At 35.5% G+C, this 25,803-nt stretch overlaps 1 protein-coding gene across 25 annotated transcripts in view; it reads left to right on the forward strand.

Annotated features, from left to right (window-relative positions):
- The window catches only part of GPC5 (glypican 5), a 610,346-nt gene that overhangs the window by 224,811 nt on the left and 359,732 nt on the right, over nt 1-25,803 (forward strand). The window contains exon 7 of one of the 25 annotated variants that reach the window (XM_014267365.3): nt 10,124-10,358. The exons of 23 other annotated variants lie outside the window; for them this stretch is intronic. In XM_014267365.3, the coding sequence (XP_014122840.2) occupies nt 10,124-10,162 (39 nt within the window). In that variant the 3' untranslated portion in view covers nt 10,163-10,358. Of the gene's footprint in view, nt 1-201; nt 7,564-10,123; nt 10,359-25,803 lie in introns of those variants that run through there. One more of the 25 variants, XM_074535611.1, reaches the window with a different exon arrangement.

A 25,803-nucleotide genomic window follows, 5' to 3' on the forward strand; every position in this document is an offset into this window, starting at 1 on the left:
AAAATCCTGAGCTGGAAGATCTTATCTCTCATGCAACCTGGTACTAATGGGGACTTACTAGCTATAGACAGCTAACTCAAAATGGATATACATGCTAAGATTAAAAAAAACAAAACAAAACAAAAAACCCCCCAAAAAAGAAAAGAAAACAAAAAAAAAGACCCACCCAACATTAAGAGTATGGTAAATATTTTGTTGCAGAGTGAACCAGCAAGGAATGCAGTGATGAGTGAAGAAGATGGAAACTAATGCCTGAGAATGTTACAGATACAGCTCTGATGTCAATATGCAAGAGTGCGATTCAGAAGCCACTTATATTGTGATAAGGGAAAGTAATGCATTTAATTTGTAGAGCAGAGTAAGTAGGCGTTAGTCCAAATGCTAAGATAAGCAGTTCACTGAACTGAAAATTCAGTGATTCGGCTGATATTTTAAAGAGAATATCGCAAGAGACAGGATCATTCCAAGTACAAGTTCTGCTCAGTTAGCAGAGCTTAATGACAGTTTCACACTGTAGTCCCCCACCTCTCAAACAGCCAACACCCACCCCTCGGAAAAAACAAAGAATAAAAAATTGTAGAATGGAAGCAAAAGGGCGAACCTTGGTGTTTACAGAATAACTCCTCTTTTGCTCATACAGGCTAAGAAGAAATAAAAACAAGGTTTTTCTAAAGATACAAAATGTTGCTGACACTGGTTCATATATGTGTACTGCAGAAAGTGATTAAGAGATCACAAACCGTATGATCAATTTTAGTTGGCAAAAGAATAATTGATGAAGTTTTGCACATACCTTAAGGTGTCTAAAAATCTTGGATGCTTTTCCAGTAAATTCCATTGTAACAATGCACAGTGCACAAAATAATGACATAAATAAAATAAATGATTATTCATCTATGTGTCTGTATAGCTGGTAAATAAGGTTTTTATATTAAACTTCTGTTTTCTCTAACATATTCTTAACATATTCATAATTCTTTTATCTTGGTAATACTCAGGCACAATCTTGCCTGAATAAACATCCAGAAGCCTTTTAGAATTAATACTACAGTATCATAGCAACTTTCTTAGTATGAGCAGAAAAACATCTATTTAAGACTTTAAAAAAATAAATTTCTGAATCCTTTGTAAAATCTGCTCCTGGTTTCATATGATCACAATAGAAAATAATTAGAAAGAAAATATTAAGTTTTATTTTTTTTTTATTTATAGATAAATAAAGCCCTTGCAAAAAAAATATCATTTTGGACCCACAAGTCCAAATACTTTGATTATTCATTCTAATTCCATTTTTCAGCCTAAAGTGAGACACAGAGCCAGCAAATAAAAGACTCAAACATAGAAAATAAGTTGGCTACTTAATTTAGTTTCATTGTCATAAATAAGTGAAAGACAGATTACATTAATTCTGAAAAAAATTATTAAGGCTTCTGGAATTAAGTTCTAATAATCTAAGTGCTTATTATAACTTTTTAAATATTAGATATTGCTAAATCTAATAATGAGGAGGTTTTAATGGGTGTTTGGGAAAGCAAAATTGTTTGGGAAAAACTAGTTTTGCAAAAAGGTTGGGAAAACTAATTGAATCCTGTTTTTCTGTTTTTAAATCAATACTTAAAGTACACCCAAAGCTTAGACATTGAAAGTTATAAAATTTACAATTCAAAATTGGCTTTTTTAAATCCTCTAAATAAAAATTTGCCATCATATTAATTTATACCCATCACATAGTTCTTAACTTACTGAAGATTCCCAGCTGTAGAAGATTAATAGCTGCCTTATGAAGTGTGTGCAATGTAATTCCAAAATATAAATAGCTAAAATCCCACTGCTGTCTGTTCCAAATCACACTGCAAATATTTAGTGTGAAACTAGTGGAAATAACTGATTTACTTGATGGAATAAAAATGCATAATTTTTGCATTGACTTTATGTTGGTCTTGTGTATGGCTGTAACTACTTAATCACCTGTATTTGATATTTCTGCACCACAATTACACTATTAATATGCTAAACGAATGCTCAAACTAAGTGTGAATAGTGTGAATAGTATCACTGACCTTGATATCTAAGGCTCTATCAAATAGTGTTGGTTAAATAGTTTATACTATGTACAATTTTTGTGAATTTAATCTGAATAAATATTTTTTTCCTTGCCTCCCAAACCCTGATTTGTTGATGGTACTTAATAATGAAAGAGCTTTATTGTGTCCCCAGTTATTTGGCTCTAGATAATGGGGAGAAGTGTGAGGAGAGGTCTGGGTATTGCCATTGTTCTGATCCCACTTTTGACATCAAAATAATGCGATACACTGAAATAATGTTAGGGTCCAAGTATTAAAGGATGCCTCTGCCCAAATTAAGATGCAAATTAAGCCATTAGTATGGATTTATATATATATGGATTTTATACATAAAACATAAAATAAATAAAATAAAAATATATAAAATAAATATGAGGTAGAGACAGATAGGAAGAGAATGGGGAAGAAGAGAAAGAGAATGTGTAAGAGGGAGATATGAAGCAAAGATATCACCACCACAGGGGTTCCTGCAGCTTCCTGCTGGCCTTTCTTTACCCTGGTCTGCTCAGTGGTGTGGGTGCCCAAGTCAGGTACTGCTCTTTTACAGTCCAATCCTGGATATCCACAAGGTATATGTGCCCTTCCCATAACTTGGGATGGCGTGTGTGTAAGCAGTTGCTTCCTTTTCTCACAGTTTGCCATGGCTGGAATTTTTGTCTGGATAAGTTACCTGGATCTGCTTCATCAGGCCTGGCAACTTCCTTTTGTTGCTGCCTGTGCTTTTCTCACCGTTTGCACAGTGGTGTTTTGTCTGGTGTGCTAATTCCAAACCTTTTCACCTTTGTGTAGGCCTGAAATTAATGCCTCTCTTTTTTACATCTGTGCCCATTGTGGTGGTTTATCTTCCAGGAACTTTCTCTGGCAGTGAGCTGAGACATTTTAAATGTATTGTTTAAGTCCCGACAGCCGAGGAATTCACCTCCTTCGCAGTTCATGCATTGAAAGGGTGGAGCTCTGTTCAGTGGCTCAAAGACTTCTCTGAAACATCTTAACCTATTTCATGTGGCTGGCAAACATGGCATGGGACCCGCAGGTGTCACAGGAGCAGCAGCTGGAGGCCCTGCAGGATAGACTTTGCTGTCTCAGGCGACACTAAATCAATACCTGCGGTCAAGTGAATTGAGCCTCTTGTCAGCGCGCTGATAGCGTCTAAGAACCAGCAGATCAAATGTCAGTGTCTGGTTTCAGAGTGACACAAATAGCTCTGTAGACTCTATTGACTGTATTTAGTGGATCTTCCCTGACTGTGATGATAGTATAGATTCCTATCTTAGAGATAAATATGTGCCTGTGGTACGAGTGTTTTTAGCTACATCAGAATCTTTGCATAAGTGAACTTTCTCATGTAGAAAATGGAGTGAGAAAGAATATTGCTTTAGTCATGGAACGCATTGGTTTCTCATGTCAGTTTTCATCTTTTGCTCCATCCTGTAGCACAAGCAGGGCTTCTGGCATACAAAATATTTTTGTTTAAATTAAGCATCTTGAAAAAAAATCTCATTTGTGACCTGGGAATGTGAATGGTTCTGTGCCAAGAAGTTGGAAGATGTGGGTTAAATATTTGCTTCTATCTCCTCCTTCCTTTTACTTTCCCTAGGAAACACCAAGATTTTTTTTTTTTGGTGTGTTTTAATTTGCAGCTAAGTTTTTTCTTTTTGTCAGGGTTTTTCTTTGTTTCTTTGTTTTTAAAATGATGTAGTGGCCTAAGGAATAGTATATCCAGCTACCACTCCCAAGAGCACTGAATTAAATTAATGCTAAGAAGCTGCAAAAAGGTGAATTATTAGGCCATTAGCCTTAAAACCTATGTCCTTATATATTACTGCTGCAAATAATCTGTGAGTGAAAATGAATTGCAGTGTTTTCACTAGCTAAGGTTGGTTTATTCATTGATATAGTAAACTCCTAAACCATGCACTGACATGAATTGGTTTCAGTACTATTAAAGAAACTAAAAATTCAGATCAGTGTCTGACTTTTATGTTGCAAAAAAATAAAAAAAATAGACATGTATATAATTATGTTTTGTAGGTAGGCCATACCCACTGAAGCGGTGGCTGTGCCTTTGCAAGCAGTACTCCTGGAAAAAGTTCAGCAGTCTGAGATTACAATATGTGCAGGCATGTTTATTGCCATCCTTGAAAGGTTAAATAAAAGTGTGTACAGTAGAGACAGGAAACACTATTTTTCATTCAAATCTGTCCTTGAGGAGACCAATACCACAGTGCAAACCTGAAGTTAATAATTTAAAGGAGTGTGGAAACATACAGAAGATACAGAGAAAGCTATTATGTTTAGAAAAGATAACTCCCAGTCAGAACCTGCTATTTCTACATCTTTAGCCTCCTCTTTAAAGTGAAGAAATATGGAGAATGGTTTGGGAAACATTTTCCTGGTTTATAATAATTTTCAGAAGGAAAATCTGGAAATTGAGCTTTAATCTGAAATTTCTGAAGAGAAATGATGAGCGAAAGAAGTTAGACACATTTGAAGAGAAAATAATTTTTATTAGTAAGGGTGGCTCACCAGTGCACTAATATGAAGATTAACTCTTCATACTGTGAGATCAGGAAGCTATGACTGAATGGCTTTTTGCATTGTATGCTTCAGTCACACTATGGTGCATTTATTCCATGCTCAACTGGATGATTCTTAAAAGCCTGGTTAAATATTTTCTTTTTTTAACTGCAAAGCTATGCATTTAGATGCTAAACTATTGTTTGTTAAAACTGTAGAAATGCATTGTGAAATAACTCATCCAAAGAGATATGCTCCATCTTTGTTTTATTGCATCTTCCTTTCCTTCCTTTCCAGTGTTGGCTCATTATCCAAGAACCATCATTATCCTATTGTTAAATCCTTTTGATTTCTCAATTTTTAAGAGATATTTTGAGGTCTGTGGTTCTTGAGTTGGGGTTTTCTAAACAAAGTGCAGTAACTAAAAAGGCATGGTCTCCTGAAAGGTTAATCTAAAAGCCTAAGCAATGGGAATCAGAAAGAGCTGTCTGAATTTGTTTGGTGTTATTTTCTTCCCAAAATATTTTATAATTTTTTGTTATACTTAATGTAAAATATAAACCACTCTTCCCTATGCACCCTTACCCTCCACCCTCCGAAAGCCTATCACAGCACTTTTCAAAATGTTGGCAGAACCTCTAAAATTTTTTTGATAATTCTCTTCCTGCAATTTCAAAGTCTGCATTCCTTTGTCTATAGTTACCATAATACGTACACTTTTACTTTTCCCATTTTACCTTTGGTACTTTCAAGTAATATTTGTAAAACTAACTAGTATTCCTCCTTCCATTACTTCATAGCTGTTTTATTTGTAATTACTTGTTGGGTTTTCTCGGCTGTTTGAAGGGCTTGGAAAGGCCCGGAGTGGCCTTGGGACAGCCCGCGTATCGAAGGACGAGAAGAGGCTTCAGTTCTTCTTTCGCTTTTTATGTTTATTAATTGTTTATCTAAAAGATGTTCTTTCAGCCCGACAGAGATCTGCTCAGCAGTCAGCCATGAGCACACTGTGCCGCCCTCCGTACAGACACCTATCTTTATACCTATTATTACGTGTACAATATTTATCATTTTTCCCCAATACCATTTATTCTTATTACTCGGTGCACTCTCAGTAATAACCAATCCAAAGGTGCCACCATCACCAAAGAAGATGGAGGAGAAGAAGAAGAAGAAGAAGGACAGGACACACCCCAATTCCTCCATCTTACTTCTCTAAACCCCCCTGTACATAAATCCTAAACCCTGTGTCTCACCCTCTAATTAACTAATCTTTTCGCCATTCACCCCGGTGAAGTCCTCTTATCTTCATACAGGTGTCGTCTCCCGTGTAGGGTCAAAGTCCTGCCACCAGACACTTCTGGCAACATTCCAGGACTCCCGGGCCCCTCAAGGGTGGTCTCGGTGGCTCGGCATCTCAGGACTCAGATCCTGAGATCCCACAATTACTCACCTATTTTGTGTAGCAGTGAAAAAAAAGGAAAAATGTACTCTCAACCACCACTTTTGACAAATCCCTCCTTTCTAACATTCCCTTCTCTCTGTCATCAAGGTTTTGTCATACGCTCAGTTTCTCTTCTGTGAGCTTGCACTTAATGCTCAGATAAGTGGGCTAGAATTGAGTGCCATTCAAAACCACTGGCCTCCCAAGTTCTTCTTGTTAGTCTGTAAAATGCACTAAAATGGTGGTTTGAAAAATGTGTGGGAAAAAAAAAAAAGTTGAAAAAAACAAAAAGAGTTAGATACTGATAAAAATACTTTAACTTTCAAAAATAATTTAAAGTAGGTGTAGCTGTGTTTGTCCCAGGGGGCACTGAGAACATGAAAACAAATTTTAGAAACGGCTATGGAAAATCCAAGGAGCAGTGTGGTGGTTTGACTAGGAAAGAGTAAGAATTTTGAGAAGCTGTAGTCAAACTAATGAAAGTTTTAAGTTTGAGACTGGCACTTAGTATAGCTAGTAGAGTTTAGACACACTTCTGAGAATACACAGGGGTTAAAAGTAGAGCACTGTTTTTAGTACTCTCTCTTGAGACGTCGCAGCGCAGAAGTCAGATTTCTTCTCTCGTCTAGCTTTTGCTGCTAGGCGGGGGGAGGAGCAGCCATGCGGTAGGCCCGAGGCCTAGACAGAGATGAGAAGTGAGGAGCCTTCAAAGATAGAAGAGTGAAAGAGCCCCAAGAGACATCGGGCAGCCATTCCCCCCCCCAAGAGAAAGAGAGAAAGAGAGTCGGCGGTGATAGCAGCCGGCCCAAGAAGAGAAAAGAGAAAAGTGCAGCCCGGCCGGCCGCAGCAGCAGCACGTGTGAGAGTATCATCGTCCCAAGACAGACAAAGACTGAAAACTTTTAACCCTTTCTTTCATGATTAGAGCCTTGCAAAAATGCTAATCCTCCTCAAAGCTGAATAAGAAAGAGAGATAAAAGATGAGATGAGACAAGACCTGGCCCGAAGAACGTAGAAATGATTAGATGGAGAAAAATGATTTAGAGTAGCCTTTTAGCTAGACTTTTCTTGTAGCCATGGACTCAGTTGTTCCTGTGACACAGACTGCATTTAGGGGGAGGCAGTGCCTCAAAACCAAGAAAGTTCATTCGTGAAGACCCCCCCCAGCCCCAGAGAGTTAGAAAAATATGGAAGAGACAGATGTCCCAAAGCAGAGACTGTGCCTTTTTAGAGTGAAACAAAGCATCCTTGAAAGACAACCCTAAAAGCAGCTCTGATCCATGCACGGTGGTGAGAGCACTAAGCATAAAAAGAAGATGTCACAAGCAGCAAAAAGACTTTTTCCGAGCAGTGCCGAAGTGACAGAGAAGCACACGAAGTTTCAGTGTGTTTCCAAAAGAAACCTATAGAACAAGAAAGACTCCTTTCCTCTTCATGAACTGCAGTTTGAGTATACTAAAGTGTAGGGCCAAAGCTGAGCAGTTGATGATTTAAGAGAATGTATCAGATTGAGAAAGTCAGAGAGTAAAGAAGAAGAAAGTTTTTTTGTAAGATTTTCAATTTCTTTTTTTTCTTTTCCTTATAGTCTTTCCCTATTTTCCTGTAGTTTAAGTAATAAAGTGTTCTTTATGTTTAAGTTAGAGCCTGTTTTGCTTATTCCTGGTCACATCTCACAGCAGACACCAAAGTGAAGCATTTTCATGAGAGAGCACTGACTCTGTGCCAGGCTCAAACCATAACAAGCAGGCAACATTATAAGACACCACCTGTATATTCAGCAAGCATGAAAGATTAAATTTGATCAGATCAAAAAGCACAATGTGGATGACACATAAGAGATGCCCTTGGGAGTTCATTCTGTTTGACTACAAGGGAATGGTTTTTTATTAAGGTTTTTCATATCCACAGCTAACTGCACAATACAACAAAAACAATAGCTGTGTTCTAGAGTTAGAAGTTTCATGTTGTTAGACTTCTCAGATCAAACTATTTCATTTTCCTAATGGTTCTCCTGCTTTTTGAAGAAAAAACTAAGGAAAGAGGTAAATAAAAGGGAAAAATCTGTATTTATGGTGTCTGTCACCCATTCAAAGACTTTGTGAAGACAGCTCTTTGTAGTTTCTCATTTATTCAACATATCAACTGAATGATTATAATATAACCAAACTGTAAAGGTGTTTGCAACAATAAAATTGTTTTTTCCTCCCCTGGGATAAGCTACTTCTTTGTTTCTGTGTTCATTTTTCAAAAGGAAGCCATTTTCTTGAAAAAATATCCTAAAGAAATTTTTCTTTTTCTGTCACAGTTGTCAGTTATAGAATCATAGATTTGTTCAGGTTAGAAAAGACCTTTCAGATCATTGACTCCACCTGTTAACCCACACTGCCAATCCACCACTAAACCATGTCCCTAAGTGTCACATCTGCATGTCTTTTCAAAATATCCAAAGGCAGTGACTCAACCACCTCCCTGAGCAGGCTGTTCCAGTGATTGACCTCCTTTTCCATGAAGAAATTAATTTAATATCAAACCTAAACTTCCCCTGACCCAATTTGAGGTGATTTCTTCTTCTATTTCTTGTTACCTGAGAGAAGGGACTGACCCCCTACCCCAGTACAGTCTCCTGTTGTAGTAGAAGGTGATTGTTGTAGAAGGTGATGAGGTCCCACCTGAACCTTAATTTCTCAAGGCTAAACTACTCCAGTTTCCTCAGCCACAGCCTCACCACTGCTGAGTACTGGAGAATGATTACTGCCCTGGTCCTGCTGATACAGGCCAGGATGCCATTGGCCTCCTTGGCCACCTGGGCACTTGCAGTTTCTTGTTCAGTGGCTGTTGACCAATATCCCCATGTCCTCTTCCACCAGGCAGCTTTTCCACCGCCCTTCTGCCAGCCTGTACCACTGCATGATGTTGTTGTCACCCAGCTGCAGGACCCAGCACTTCCCCTTGTTGGGCTTCATACCATTGTCCTTGGCCCATAGATCCAGCCTGTCTAGAATCTTCTACAGAGCCTTGTTGGACTTCATACCATTTTCCTTGGCCCATAGATCCAGCCTGTCTAGAATCTTCTACAGAGCCTTCCTGTCCTCTAGCAGATCAACTTCATGGCGTCTGCAAACTTACTGAGGGTGCTTCCAATCCCCTTGTCCAGACTGTTGGTAAAGTTAATTCACAGGGCTGTCCTCAGTACTGAGCCCTGGAGAACACCACGTGTGACTGTCTGCCAACTGATTGTAACTCTATTCACCATCACTCCAGTTTCTTCAGGAAAATTGTGTGGGAAATGGTGTCACATGTTTTACCAAAGTACAGGAGGACAATATCCACACCTTTTTCCTCATCCACTGAGTGGGTCATCTTGCCATAGAAGGCACCTTTAGTAAACCCACACTGTCTGAGTTTATGAAGGGTTCAATGGTTGGACTTAATCTCTTCAAACCCTAATGATTCTATATTTCTATAATCCTATTCAGACCCTTAGAATTGTGTGTGCCTAAATGGTGTAGCAGGTCGCTGATAATTTTATCTTGGATTACGGGAGTCTTCATCCTGCTGTCATCCCTGTCTTCCAGGTCAGAGGGCTTGGTATCCAGAGGGCAGTTGGTCTTTGTATTAAAGACTGAGGCAAAAAAGGGCATTAGGTACCTCAGCTTTTTCCTCCTTTGCTACTGTTTCCCCCACGTTCAACAAAGGCTGGGGATTATCCTTAGCCCTCCCTTTGTTACTAATCTATATATAGAAACATTTTTTATTGCTTTTTAGGGCTATAGCCCAAATAAGTCCTCATGGGGCCAGGGTTACTTTTGACATAGAAAGAGAAAAGACACTTTCATGTCTCTTTTTGTCATGCATAAAATCTTCCAAGTTTTCATTGCTTAATTGAATTTTGTTTACAGTTAACTAGCTACTACAGAACCCCAAAAGAATAGAATATGTAGTACTAATAGGTTAAATTCTCTAGGCAATTTATATTCTTAGAGCTAGAGCATTTATCAAAAACTAAAACTATACACTTTTTTACGTCTTTTTTATTATTTTTGTCATGGTTGACTTTACCTAATTTCTTTGTTTTTTTATAGATCCACAGCTTTGAGTTTCCTCTGGGCATTATGGAGTGAATGCATGCCCAAAGAGTCAAACTAAAAGGAAAACACCATTTTCTTTTGATATTAATACATTCCTTTTATATATTCTTGCTGTCTTAACTATGTATATAGTTAGCTTAATCGTGTGGTTTCAGGCTGCAGTACATAAATGCAGAGGAATCATAAATTATTAAAATCACTGCATCTCAATACTCCAGACAAGCAATAAATTTTTGTTCATTTTTTATTAAAAATATGAAATGACTGGAAAACTGTTAATTTTCTTATGCTATACAGCAAATTTAATGGAAATGGTCTTGTTGGTTTCACTAGGACCTAGACCAAGACCATTGGGAATATATGAGCATAAGGAATATGTTTGTATAATATGTATTATGAACCTAATAGAAACTTTTATTGTATATTATACCATCTGTCAGCTCTTATTTATCCCTGCATGTATTACAGGAAAATTATTCCCTTCCATGTTACAAGCATGGGGAATTTTTAGTTGTAAAATAAGTAGGATTTTTAAAAGTAAATCAAACCAGAGTACCTCAGTGCTTTATTTTAAATTACAATGATGTCATAAACGTTCCTTGGTGATCCAGCACGAAACACATATCTGAAATTTTCCCTTCTTATTCGCTATGTAGCAATATAAAAGAAAAATAAACAGTAATTGCTTTTGACTGGTGTGCTTTCATTTTTTGTATATTAGGTGATAGGCTCACTTGTGGCATATGTGTCAAGCACACCTTAGAGGACGTTTAGGCTTTCCAGTACCTAAAGGGTACTGGAAAGAGAAGGTATCTGGAGAAGGACCTGGAGATGGTCCTTTTTACAAGTTGGGATCAATTTAAAGAGGATAGGTTAGGTTGTATATTAGGAAGAAATTCTTTACTGTAAAGTTGGTGAGGCACTGAAACAGGTTTCTCAAAGAACCTGTGGAGCCCCATCTCTGGAGGTTTTCAAGATGAAGCTGAATGAGGCCCTGAGCAACCTGGTCTGGTGTAAGGTGTCCCTGCCCATGGAAAGGGAGCTGGAACAAGATAATCTTTGAGGTTCTTTCCGATTCAAACTGTTCTATGGTTCTTTATGACACGCAGATGAACTGTCCCACAAAACTTAATATGGCTATCCCAGGTCACAATAGATCTATGAAATCCCATGTCCCCATCTCGAGTATTATCTAAAACAAATGCCTGAAGAAGAGCATTTCCTTAATACATTCAGGGGCAGGGTCATTTTTACATATTCAATAACCATTAGATTCCATTAACTGGTCATGTTTTCCTGCTAAATCCATGTAGCATTCACAGCACTATACATCAATTATTTTTATAATTCTGTGCCTCATTCCACAAGGTACCCCTTTTGTTTGTTATGAAACTAGCTTCAGTTGACCTTAGTTCATGTTCTTGTTTCTTCCTTTGGAAAAGATGAATAGTCTGTTTCAATCTACTATATCTAAGCCAGTCACTTTTTGAATCTCTATAGTATCCTTTCCCCCAACATATTTTCTTTATTGAAAATGCCTTCTTAATGAATTGCTCATAGTAAAAAATTCTTTGCTTACTTCTCATCAAATATCTTTGATTGTTTTGGTGGTTCTCTTTTTTTCAGATCAGAATGAGCCAAACTGCACACAGGTCTAAATCTGAGTGTGATTTGTGAATTTTGATGGAGTGAACAATGTTCTCTAATACTCTTTGTGGTTTTTCTTTTTTATAGATTCTTAGTAATTCCTAACAATTTGTATGTATTTCTAAGGTATTCTATTTATTGGTTTGGTGTTTTGGTGGAAATTGCTGTCATGAGCCCAAGGTCCTTAACTGGTAATGATCATATCAAGTCCTTTTGTCCTAGATATAGTTAGAATTCTTTTTCTTCCACATTATGAAACAATTTATATTTGTTTGTATTAAGTTCCATGAGTTGTTTTATTGGCAATCCACTCACAAAGTTCTTCCACAGGTCGTCACAGCTGAGCCTTGACTTTATTATTCTGAGTAACTTTATAACACAAACAATCCTTCATCTTTCACTCCCATGCTCTTTTCAAGGCATGTATTCATAAAGACATTGAAAAACATAATCATAACTTGGGTTGGCAGGGTTCTCCAGGGGTCAGTTCATTCAGCTGCCTTCTCACAGCAGGTTTCATTAGACCTGATAGTTCAGAGTAAACATCTAGTAGAGTCTTGAGTGCTTGCAAGGACAGAGATACCACAAGCTCTCCATGCAATCTGAGTCAGGGCTTAAATTTTTACGGCAATTTTAATATCCCAAGTCATGGGATCTGGTTAGAATATTGGTGCCTCTACCACATCTGCAGGAGAGAGCCCAGTAACTACTGCTCACCTTTTCTTTTTTGTGCAGACATGATCTATAACTTTGCAGAAATAACACTGCCTTTTTTCCTATAGCAAAATTACCACAATTCAGAAAGAGACCTCAAAATACCCACATGAATTGTATGTGAGAAACAGTGGTGAAAATAGGACTTTGCCTTTTATAAAAATGTGTTTGATATGTAACTAAAGCTTGTGATTATTTTTAATTGATTTTTTCCAGCAATGTTTTTCAGTAATAAAAGTGATCTATAATATATCAGCACTAACAAGCTACTACTAACACAGTTACTAATTAAACACAGCATAAACACATCAAATAAGGAAAAGAACTGGTGAAAACCTACCATAAAAGATCTGGTTTAAAGTGAATTCTGGAGAAACATGTTCTAGCTATATTTTTGCTATCCAAGTTATTTATTCTCTCTAACATAGAGTAGTTGTTCTGCCATAGAAAGTAATGTGTCGCTTGTTGGCATTTTAAAGGCTTAAAAACAAAGAAAAAAGAAAGTCAGAAAAGTGGCAGAAACCCCAGTGATGAACAGGTAGAACATTGTACTCTGTAATTTGATCCACTTCCTAATACTCATGTATTGGCTGTAATGGAAGCATTTATAAAATCCCCTATTTAAATGACCAAGTAAGTACTACTAAGGAAGCATGTCAAAACAACATTTGGATGCTACTTGGAGAACTGTGATTATGTGACTCTACAAAGCTTGAATTAAATAATTTTGGGATAATTTGTAGTTGTCCAGTGCCCTAATAGTAGTCATGTTTTATTAACCAAGCTCTATTACTGGCTAAATATAAGAAGAGAGAATGGCTAAATATAAGAGGAGAGAACTCAAAATGAGACCTAATTTCCTCTCCTTTGTATTTGTATGGGAATTAAGATGCATGATATAAAATTTGTATTTATGGTAAGTAGATAAATTGCATTATGTGATCTATGCGGTGGCTTTACATTTGAGTAAGTTTAAAAGAGAAGAATGGAAAAGAGAATGACTAGGGTGTAATTAGTTAGCATTTTACATATAACAAGCAATAATATAGTCTTTACCATTGAATAAATTAGCATTTGAAACAAGAAAGTCTTGGTTAGTTTTAACTAATTTAAATGGCAGACTCGGAAATGACTGCTGTACAGCTCCTTCCTGGAGTGTGTTAGTCAGTAAGAAACAAGAATCATGCTTTTTCTAACTTAATACATATTTGTACTTGTATGTGAATATGTGGAGGATGAGATTCACATGTAAAGTGTACAGGGACCTTCCCTTCTACCCCTAATACTTAAACCTGATCATTGGGCTTAAGCATTCTTAGAAAAAATGTTCATTTGAAGCCATAAGATGAAAAAAGATGTCTCAACATTTTCCAATGTTTTGGAGGAGTTCTTCACTTAAATTGTGGATTTAGGATAAAAATGGCTCATGTAGTCTCTTTCATGACAAGCAATCATCCTGTGCTGCCAATTTGCTCTGAATGAAATTAATATTTTCTTTTGAAAATAAAATGCTTAACCAAATGTGGATTAGAATTAATCAGTAAGAAAACAGTGGTTTTTGGGAGACTCGGTGAATATGACTTTGTTCAAAGACAGGACTGATGAGTGAGAGGCCATAGTTCCAGTAGAAGAAATATTGTTCTTTGGTGTTGAAAGCATTGAACAGAAATCCTGTATTAAGGAGATGTCTACTTGACCATTTCATGAACTCTCATTTTAATTTTTAATAGATGATTATAATAGCAGTAAGAAACTGAATTAAATAAGTATGGCAGCCTCTGTTTAATTGTGCTATTTTAACATTTAAGTAAGGTTTACAATATACAATTTTATTTATAGTATCAACTCTAAGAACAGGTGGAATACCTGACTACTAGCTCCAGAGAAGAGCTAGGTAGTAAAAATTCAGATTCCTCTATGTGGAATATTTATTTAACTTTGCAATCTCTTGTTACTGAGAGAATTAATGAATTATCAAGAATGATGAATTGAATTATTTTTAGCATTTTTCCTGAGAGTCCAGAAATCTGCCAGAAAAAAAAAATAACAAGAAACAAGTTTTGATTCCTTCACAAAACTAGGCTAAAAATGTCTTTACTTACAAAATTGCAACTTCAGGTTCATTTTGATGTAAATATAATAAAACCCACAATCTTTACTTGAAAGTGTGGACATAAATTATGTGGAGGCCCAGAGATGACTGTCATTTTTTGCTGGAACTTTTTGAAATTAAAAACCTTTTTTCCAAAATGAACTCCTCAGGTTTGAGATTTCAGTTTGTCTTCTGTTTTTTTTTTTTTTTTTTCTGTTAAAATATCAATTAATGTTGACAGTTATTATTCAACAGAAAGCCAAAGCAAGTGTTTGGGGACCATAGTAATGGAATACAAGACTCTCCAAGTCAGTGTGCTTTGTACTGTAGAATAATATGCTGCATACTGATAGAGGTGCCCTTGGTAAGAGTGTATTTTGTCTGCGATATTAGACTATTGAAATTCAATCCTCATTCCATCCACAGATTAATTTTCTTTTAAATTGGCCTCATCTCACTAATAAAAAAATTATTGTTTTAATGTGCTGAGCCTATCCATTACAAGTATAACATTTATTAAAGAATATTAAGTGGATTTAAATACAATTAACTGAAAGTGAATTTGAGATTTAAGTTTAAAATCAAGTTACATTTTACAAGTAGATTGATTTCAGCACTAGAAAACAACCTATTTTCAAGGTTTTTTACTTAATTTTGTACTAACATCTCACTGCAAAACTCTCTATTTTGTCTCTTTGCTTAGTGAAACCATTTGAGTGGCTTCAGAATTGAATGTGATCCAAAAGATTTAATGGAGTAATATTTATGTGCTAATAAAATCACAGTATCATAGCAGTCATGTCAGGCAGAGACATCATCATTGTCTATCAAGGCGTGTTCAGCATTGCATGTTCATAAACACAAACTGAAGAGCAGTAAGCTGTAATAAAGCATGCTTGGTTAAAATAGTCTCAGCAGAGGATTCAATCAATCAGCTCTTATCTCTTCTCAGAGTAAGTTCTTTCCCAAACAGCATGACTGTGTATACAAAATGTTTTCTGAAGTGGTGATTGTGAAATGCAGGATGGCTGCTGTAATTGCCTCATTGTTCAGCCTATGTCACAAAATTATGCTCATCATGCACCATAGGTGCCTCTGTGAGCATCATGTGTGCACAACAGCAGGCTTCATTCTTTCCTCTGACATGTGACAGTGAGTGTATTCTGTGCTGGCACTCTTAGAGCTGTTCAGGTAGGGGGCTAGAAATGTATTGCATAAAAACAGACTGATGAAAATTTTCTTTTATGCAAAATTCATGTGAAATAACACAGAGACACAATGACTGGAAGCACTGCCAAATGATAATAGGTGTGTTTGGGCTTGAGGCCAGGTTAGTGATTTTGTGATGCTGTTTCATATGAGCTTGTCCCTCTGATCTTCTCACAAAAGGAAGGTATGTAGGCAATATCTGGCTGTGTTTAGGGAATTTCTAGCAGCTACAACAGTGTTTGGAGAATCATCATTGGGTGCTGTAAATCTGAAGGCTTGTCACTGCTCAAGTTAGCACTGCAGTGAGCTGCCTTCAGGTAGCCTCAGAATCTATGGGAGCATAAACCTATCTTATATCTATTTATTCCCTCAGCCATGCCAAGTGGAATAAGTCACTTTGGCTTTTCTGGTCCCTACCATATCTTTCTCTACGTCATAGCACAATAGAAGCAAGGTTACATGGGGTGCAGCAGATGAGAATGTAGCAAACAAGCAAAGCAATACTGCCTGTTGTCCTGGTTATTGAGGAGAACAGTGCAGAGGGGGATTATTCAGAGTATCTTCCTCTGCATATATTCTGGAAGTTCTGGTCTTTTGTGCTTAAGGTTTTGCTATGTGTCACTTGTGGAGCACAGGGAAAGACTGGATATTCCTATAGCACATTGTGGATTTAAAATCTCTCCTGCATTCTCACAGTTTCAAGTGTCATTTGTTCAGGATAGACTCAGCTCAGACACAAGCAGGCACAGCTGTACAACCGTGGCTGTGCTTAGGTGATTGGGCACCACGACACCAAGTGCTTATGAATTATAAGGTTTTCAACCCCAACTTTTGCCATTAAGTATGTATTTGATGCTGTGTCTTACCTTTCTAAGCAAAACCAGAGCAGTTTCTTGTCTACTAAGCTTAGCAGCTCATTTTGTGACACAGAATCCTATGTTTTATGGCGAAGCCTTGAAATTAGGTGTGCGCACTCTAGTCTGGAAAAAATGTGTCTCTTCAGCCATTTATTTCTACTGATCCAAGTAGGTGTAGAGAAGTTGGTTATGTTCCTTAATATTAGATTACTTAATCAACTGAAATACTATGATATTATCAGTAATTCTTCATGCAGAAGAACTGTATGTTAAGCAATGCTGATAAAGAAAATATATCTTCTCCTGAGTTGTTTCACTAAGTTACTGAGAGTAATTTCTCAACTGCACCTGAGAGTTCTGTCAGCATTTCACCTCACTTTCCTTTCTTTAACTGCCTTGTGCAGTTTTTTCCATGCACTCTGTTTTTCTGTCCAACACAAGGAAAAAATTAAGGCCCCTTCTTTTATAATCAAGTTATTTATGGGTTTGAAGATATAGGCAAAAGTAATCAATAAAACAAATGTGTTTAAATCTCTTTTTTGCCCTTTTATGACTTGACTCCCTGCTATTTCTCACTTCTACCTGAAATCGATGATACATTTTCTATTGATTTTCTATAGCAGGGAAAAGATCTAGCTGCCTGTTAACAAAGTGCAGCATGTTGAAACTCAGTGAGGTGAAAGCATTGGTTAAAGAGATGCTATCAAAAAACCCTCTTTATTTTCCTGTAAGATATTTCAAAGAAAAATAATTTTATTGTCATAGTTATATGCTTGTATAATAGTTTAATTAATTAAAAAAATAAATTCACATTGCTGAATTTAGAAGCAAGACTTTGGGAAAAGCTCTTACTGTTCTTATTCAGATTTTGATTTGAGCTCAATAATGTCAGTTAAGTTTTCCTGTGAACTTGAATGGTTTCAGATCCATCAGATTTATGGACTTTCTGGAGGTTATCAAGAATCTGGTAAAAACCAGAAAAGCTATATGAAGAGGCTGGTACTTTTAAATTATCAATCTTGATTTCCCTAAACTGAGATAATCTCAACAACACTCACTGTATGCCCCTGTGTATCTGAGAGTCCTCAATCAAATGAGCCTAAAATCAAATGGCAATGCCATGATTAAGTAGTGCCTAGTTGAAAGGTGTAACTGTTTGCCCTACAGAGAAACAACTGAGGTTAAGTTTGCATTATTAAAAATAATATATTTATTGAAAAGTAAAAAGGGAATAATTAGTGGATAAAGCGGTTGAGAACAATGTGCAGTGAATACAATATTACATTACTTAACATAAATATTGCAGAGCTTAATTGGGATGATTTTTCATTTTTATCAATGCCTGTATTAATTTTTGAACATTTGTTTACATTCTTTTTAAAAAAAGTTAAAAGTTGCCTTAAAAAGTAGAGAGGTTTTGCAAATTCTTTCACATTCTGTCTATTGAAAGTTCATATTCCCTTTTCCAGTATACATTACTGGAAACTATTCCTAAGCTGCCAATGAAGATTTGTGTGTCTTTGTAGCACAGTGATCTTGACAATTTGCGTAAAGGTAATGAGACTTCCTCTGAGAATTTATATTTGTGGTTGCATGACCACATCTTAGTCTTTGTCCACACCCAATACAATAAAGAACTTATCCACAAGTATGGATCATTTACTAATTTTCTCATATTTATGGATCTATGATGTTTTTTCTCCCCATCATTATTCTACTGAGCTTTCCTCCACACCTCTGCAAAAGAACAAAACAAAACAAAAAAACCCCAAACAAACAAATATGCAAACAAAAGGGGGGAGGGGAAGAAAATAATGTTTTGGGTTTTTTTATGTGTGAAGAATGAAATAGTGTACATTCATTTAAACGCCTTTAATTTTTTATTATATGTATAAGCTAAAGTTTCTGTGCTTTTAAAAAGGAAAAAAAAATATTTTCAGCAAGACTTGCAGGTTTGAATTCTTGTCTGATGGTTTGATGGTGACAAAATACTGCAATATGACTTTTCCTGAATGTATAATTTCACTGCCTTTTTTTATTGATATAGCTTTTGAGAAACTACTATGCAGATTTCATAAAATTACAATGTTTTTGATATAGAAATCTGCATCAAATGGTATAATTTTATTTTGGTTTTGGTAACATTCACAATATGCAAAGGCTGAACTGACATTGCCAAAACTGTTTGTAAATCACCTTTTTACAATAATGCCTGCAAAGGAAATCTCCCAAATAGCTCTGTGTATAAGACTATGAGGAGAAAAATTAGAATACATTGATGCAGTCACTAATATTTTAATTATCCTCTTTATAAATCTGATTGAAGAACACTTCAATGAACTACCTGTCTGTTTCTTCAAAATTTGGTATTCTTAAGAAGAGACTTTGGGTCTCTACTTTGACCTGGATTACTGATGAACACAACACTGAACAGATCAGTCCTTCAAATGTGATTTCAAATTTCACTTTTGTAATGATGCTAATTAATAAAAACTCCACACTGTCAATGACACCATGTAAAATGGTAACCAGAGGTATGGATTTCACATGGAAGTTGTCTCCTTTCCTTTTTTTTGCTCAGCTGTTGCAATAAATAATTATTTGGGGTTTTTTGTTTGTAAAACAAATATCTTGTCAGATAGCACTGGGAATGCTGCTTTAAATTGCAAATATGAACAAAATGTTTGAACACTGAAGTAATTCTGGAATACATGTTAAATCTCAAAGTTAACTAGATAATTAAATCTCTTTACCCACAGAATATAATATTGCACAGAATACAAACTAATGAAAAATTAGTTTATTTCTATTTAAGAGTAATATGAAGTTGTGAAATATGTACCATGTGATATATTGTTTCATGATATATTGTTTTGCCAATTATTTTATGAAAGATTGTGTCTATATTTTTTCTAAAAATAAGGGGAAAAAAAAAGAAAACCAACTGCATGTACACAATATGAACAAGCCTTTCTGCTTTTATAAATAGCTGTTGGTGGTAAAAGGAAAATTGAAAAGATTATCTGTCCTGCTGCTATAAGTAAGTGTATTATCTTAAAGGACCTTCACAGGTCAGTTTCTTAATTCTATTAAAAAAAAGTTTCAATTTCCTTTGGAGGCAATCTGATCCATTACGCAAGATGCTTCACCAGTTGTTCATTGTGAAACAAATTACAGTATTCTACATGAGATCTTCAGGAATAAGAAGAACCTTCCGCAATGTCCATGATAACAGATTTTTGCAAATATATGCCATATTAGTACATTTGTCCTCAGGTAATTCACAGATTCTAGATATGAAACAATGCTTTACAGTTTTAAATTTTCACTTAAAAAAAAAATAAATTAACTGAACCAAAAACTTATTCTGAGAGAAAGCAAAGATCACTTAGTTGATCTTAGACCTGAAAGGACTTAGACTGCACTTTTTCCCCTGAAGGTTTTTTGGTCAAACTTGTTCTAAATGAAAGAGAAATTGAATGAAACAACAGGAAGGCATATAGTGAAGGTGAGAAAAAGCAAGCTCAACATTTATCTGAAAGAGGATATAGATCTAATTTAGGATTTAGAGGAATCCTAAGGAGAAGGAAATTAGAGTCTTCCTCCTGCACAGTCCTTGCTGCAGAGAACCACTGCTGGATAGTCAGCATATATTTATTTCTCTAGAGCTGATACTTCTTCTCCTCATTTTGTGATGATTTCTGCACACTTTTTTGTCTACACTCCCCATAGTTCTAGCCAAACTCTAGATTATCTTGGTGCTTTGTAATAATCAAGAGGGTTTTCACCTGAATGCATAACCTTTATATCCTGTTCCTACTTCACTTAGTCCCGGGCAAGGAATTCCCAAAACCACTGCAGTATTAACTCTCTAGCAAGTAAATAATCTCTAGCTTCTATAAAGCTCTTAAAGTTTTGTTTTTCTAGCAGCAAATGGTGAAAATATAGATTGGTCTTGTTTGCTCTTTATTTTTTTTATGAAAGAAAATGGGAAAAAGAAGGAAGCAGAGGCCCAAAACACCTTTCTCTCCTAAGAAAGAAAAAAAAGCTCCATATTACAGTCATATAGCAATTTTTTCCTGACTTTCAATAGACAGCTAAACCAGTTTCCTCAATGAGATACCAGCATAAGTAATTTTAATATTTTACTGCTTTGTTTGAATAGATGATTCAGATATTTTAAGATGACAAAAGAATGATTTAATGTAAGCTTTTTAATATTATGCCATGAGAGACTGAAATAGAAGGTAGGTTGGTTAATAAATACCTCTGAAACTGGAGTGCTGTATTCCAGGGAAATTTAATTTTATGAGTAATTTTCTTTGCCTTGAGTAATAGTTATGTATAGTAATAAATACACTCTTATAAATGATCATACCTGCACTCATAAACAAGAGTGGGTATTAGAATACACATGTGTATCATTCTTGCCTGAGAAGACATTTATATAGATATATAGATATGTAGATATGTAGATATGTAGATATATAGATATATAGATATATAGATATATAGATATATAGATATATAGATATATAGATATATAGATATATAGATATATAGATATATAGATATATAGATATATAGATGTAAGCTGTGCTAAGTTTGCAATGATTTCACTGCCATCTGTTAAGTATTTCTAGATCACATCACATATACATTTTTCTTGGGTTTGTTTGGTTTTGGTTGGTTTTTTTTGATGGTATGTACATTTTTTTTTTGGATTTTTTTTAAATGAAATTCATGTGGAACTAACTGACCTATACTTACCTTGGTCAGCCAGTTTCAAAATGTTGAGGAGAACATTAGCTGGTGCAAATTCCCCAGGCCTTGCACTGTAGTCTACTTCTGCCATTTATTGAAGTATCAACACCAGTCATCCAGACTGCTCCTTGATTCATAATTTCAATCTTCTTCCCTGCAAGTTACTTAGGTTATCTTGTATTTATATGTTCTGACTTGTCTGCTACAGACTTTCAGTTTGCAACATAGTGAAATTCAAACCCCAAATTTTATAATTTTAAAAATAGGATCTAAACTACATTTAAAATATTTATCAGGTGTCATTTGAAAAAAACTTTGTTTACTGATGTGATAGGAAGGGTTTTCTTTTCACTCACAGTGAGATGTTTCACCTGGCTTTGCTCCAAATACAGAAATGTTCTTATACTGTTTTGACATGCTGTATTATGACTGATTGATGAATTGGCCATCTGTGTCAAATTCAAGTCACATATCTGTGTTAGAATATTTTGTTTCCAGTCTCATGTACTACTTATTAGCTTTAATATTTGCCTTATAACTCTCATGAATATCTTTGTTTTCCTTTAGCATTTTCTTATATTTCCCAGCTGACAATGTATACCACATGACTGTCAGCTTCTTCATGTTTCCATTGGTGATGTAGGTTGTTGGTGGTTCCTTGTCATTAAGACTGAACAGAATGCAACCTGTGTACGTGTTCATTTCTCTGGTCATGTTTTCCTACCAGAAATCCTTTCAGAACAACTATTTGTTTCTATTGATAGTTTGAAGTCTCCTACCAGACGTCCACAAAGGCAGAGTACTGGAATGCATGGGTAATTGATATGCCAAAGGGCCCTACAGAGTAGTTGGATTTAGGATCAGTATTAAAAGTAGGTGTTTAAAGAGCACAGTAGCAACTCATCTTCCCCAGTCTAGTCAGCTATTGCTATTCCACATTTTTGTACTTTTCAGCTGTAGAAACAGGTAAGATAAAATCAGACATTATTACAATTAGGTATTAATTTTTAAATTGTTATGGCTGTGGAAAGTGTAGGCAATCAATAAAGTAAACAATAAAGAAAAATTAATCATGGTCTCATAAACAATGATAAATTATCTTTCCGAGATAGACAAATGTGCATATTCCCAATTAACAGTCTGCACCCAGTTTTCATGAGAGTTGATAAAATTACTTATTCCAGATAGTACTTGAGTCCATAAGAAAACGAAGGAAAAATGTACACAGAAGGTTTCTACTCAGTTGTGATAACACATACCATTGTCTTGCTTTCTGTTTTTGATTTGCACATTTTTCTGAAAAATACAGTTAAAAAAATTATGTAAAACTTCTGAAAATACTAAAGGGATTTTTTGGCATTTAACTGTCATGTAACACGATGAAGTCATTCCTTATACAAGAACACAAGCATATATTTTTATATGTAAGAAAATTTTAAGTCCATGGTAATGGACTTAAAATAAATGAATCATAGATATTAAAGTTATGATGTAATTTAATTGATTGTTCAATATTTCTGATTAGGAAAAAGCAAAAAAAAAAAGGATCAGGGTGTAGTAACTTTAATCCTTTGTGCATAATGTGAAATAAAGTGAAGTCTAGCATGAGGATTTGAGAAATCAGCAGAAGTTCTAGAAGTTAGAAATAGCAGACAGCCATTACTGCTTTATTTGAGTGTTTGGGCAATGTATTCCTGCAATTTGGTTAGCTACATTTTTTTAAACAAGTAATATACCAGGCATATTTATTATATTATTAGTACAATAACCAGAGAACATTATATTGTGCAAGAATTAGATTTTTATTGTTTCTGGTTGAAATCACAGTTATGACATAAATAGTGGAGAACAGAGCAGGTTAGCAAGCAAAATGAGTAATGGACAGGACAAGTAAGAAACTTTACATATTTTTTTTTATATTACCAGCTGCATTTTTGACAATGTGAAGCACATTAGCAGAGGGAGGAAAAGAGAAAGGCCAGAAATAGCAGTGGGTATAAAACAGAGAGGAAATAGTTTGTAATGTATTTTCTTGTAAATGAAGTCTTAGGTTCTCCACAGTGATGTCTTTCATTGGGATTCATCTGGTTAATGTAGCATAAAGCATCCAGTGTCAATTGAGATTTTTCTCCTGGCTTCCATCTCATCCTACAATAGGTTGCAAGTTTCATTTTCTTCCTGTGTCGTAACTTTAATCTCAGTTCATGTATCTTAGACACCCTGGGACTTCTTAAATAGTACAGGACACTTAATTTAGATAGTTGAACCCAAACCACTGGACTCAACAACATGACTGCTTTATGCCTTTTTAGGTAGATTTTGTAGAATAATTTAATCTAATAACATCAAGAAAAAAGCCATCAACTACATGAACCAGCACATTATACAGAAAGAATATAGAAAGCCTGGTAGAAAAGGACCTGTGGGTTCTACTGGACATCAAATTGTCCATAAGCCAGAAGTGTGTTCTGGTTGCAAAGATGGTGTCCTGGCATCCAGTGGTGTCCTGGGCCATGTTAGTAGGAGTGTTACCAGCAGGTTGAAGCACGTGACTCTTTCCCTCTGCTCAGAAGTGAGGCCACCCCTGGAGTCCTGTGTCTGGTTCTGGGCTCCCCAGTATGAGACATGCATTTATAATAGCAGGAGGATAGTTTAGCCAAGATGCTGAAAAATAGTATTTCCTTGAAGTATGCATTTTATTCTTTACACACTTTCCAGTGTAGTTTAGATAAGTGTAAAACAGTATTTTAAGTCAAAACAATTAAAATGTTATAGATATATATTTTTATATATATACATTAAATATATATGGTAAATATATATTTATACATATAATATACATACAAATATATATATAAAATTATATATATATATAAATATACATATGTGTATATTTAATATATATTTAATAAAATAATTGTATATATAATATATATTAAATACATATATATTTATATTTATATATGTATACATATATATACACGCACACAGAACAAACTAGCGCAGGATTTTTTTTCTATATCAGTATATTTTGCTGAATCCACAAGTTACTTCAAATTTATCCATAAATTCCAACTTTTAGCCCCAGTCACAGCAGCACAACTACTGTGCAGCACCACTCTATACATAAAGCTTTCTGCTCAGTCTGTACCACAAGCAGAATCTGCTCACTGTGTTTCCCCTTATCCCCTCCTCAGCCATAGTTCATCTGCTTTTGTCAGGGCCAGTTCTTAAGACTGAGAGGAGCATCTTTTCTTTTTCCTGAAGTGAACAGCAAAATCTCTGCAGTTTTTTCCCAAGACCTCTGAGTTAGATGATAAAGGTGTTAGCAAAGCACTGTGCAAAGTCATGTAAGCAGTAGTATCTAGGTCCCCAAATCAGAGTTGGCAAAAACTTTCTTCCTTGTACTGACAGCTAACAGCACATAAAGTAACTCCCGCATGCAAAGTTTATACATAAAAAAAAAAGCCACAGATAGATCCAGGGTGACGTTTTTCAGGCTATAAATTTATTTAGATATATATATTTATTTTGCCCATAAATTTATTTAGATTTATTTTTGGAGGAGCTTGTTTCAATAGGAATTTTGGGGGCACGGAATGATGAGAAATTATGTCAGCAAATGTATGTGTATCTACCCCAAACACATGCATTGGGTCAGAAAAGTAGAGAAAGATTTGCTACCCAGAAGTTTAATCATTTACCTAGCCAACATGAAAATCAACATCTGCCTTCCTGTTGAGGAAGAAAACACCAAACAAAAAGGAAAGAGCTCAATGACTTTGTGACTAGGATATTTCCTGAACATAGAAAACACTGAGCTTGATTCAGATGAAACAGACCATATCAAACCAAGGATTTTGAAAGCAAAGATTCATTTGCTTGTGGTTTGGAAGGGGAATTCTGAGCTGATGCTTCATCTCCTAAATTTTATGTCATGGAACCTTAAACAAAATATATATCCTGTGACTACCTAAGTGCCTCAGAATAAGATCTATTATTTGCAGCACAGAGACTAAAATGCCTCAAACTACCTAGAGCAGAATATGTACACTGACAATGCTGTGGTTTCAGTCTAGTCTTTCTCAGAGCCTAGGGAACCATATTTATGGGTTTTAAGTCTGCCCTGGAGACAATACTTATCCTGTCTTTCAAGTCAAGAAAGTGAAATGATCCTTTCTTTCTTGTAAAAGACAATTCAGCCTCTGTGGAGGTCTCCTGTGGGGAGATGCAGGCAAAGCTATTATTTAATCCTCTGGTTTACAAAACACATTGCATCCTGCAAAGATGAAAAGGTACACTTAGCCTATCTGCATTTTAATCTTATGCATTTGAAGAGAATTATTTATCTTTGCATACTCTGGCATGCAAACTCAAGAAAGTGACTATGC

The sequence above is a fragment of the Zonotrichia albicollis genome, chromosome 2 (genome assembly GCF_047830755.1).
Source record: "Zonotrichia albicollis isolate bZonAlb1 chromosome 2, bZonAlb1.hap1, whole genome shotgun sequence".
In the NCBI taxonomy this organism is placed as follows: domain Eukaryota; kingdom Metazoa; phylum Chordata; class Aves; order Passeriformes; family Passerellidae; genus Zonotrichia; species Zonotrichia albicollis.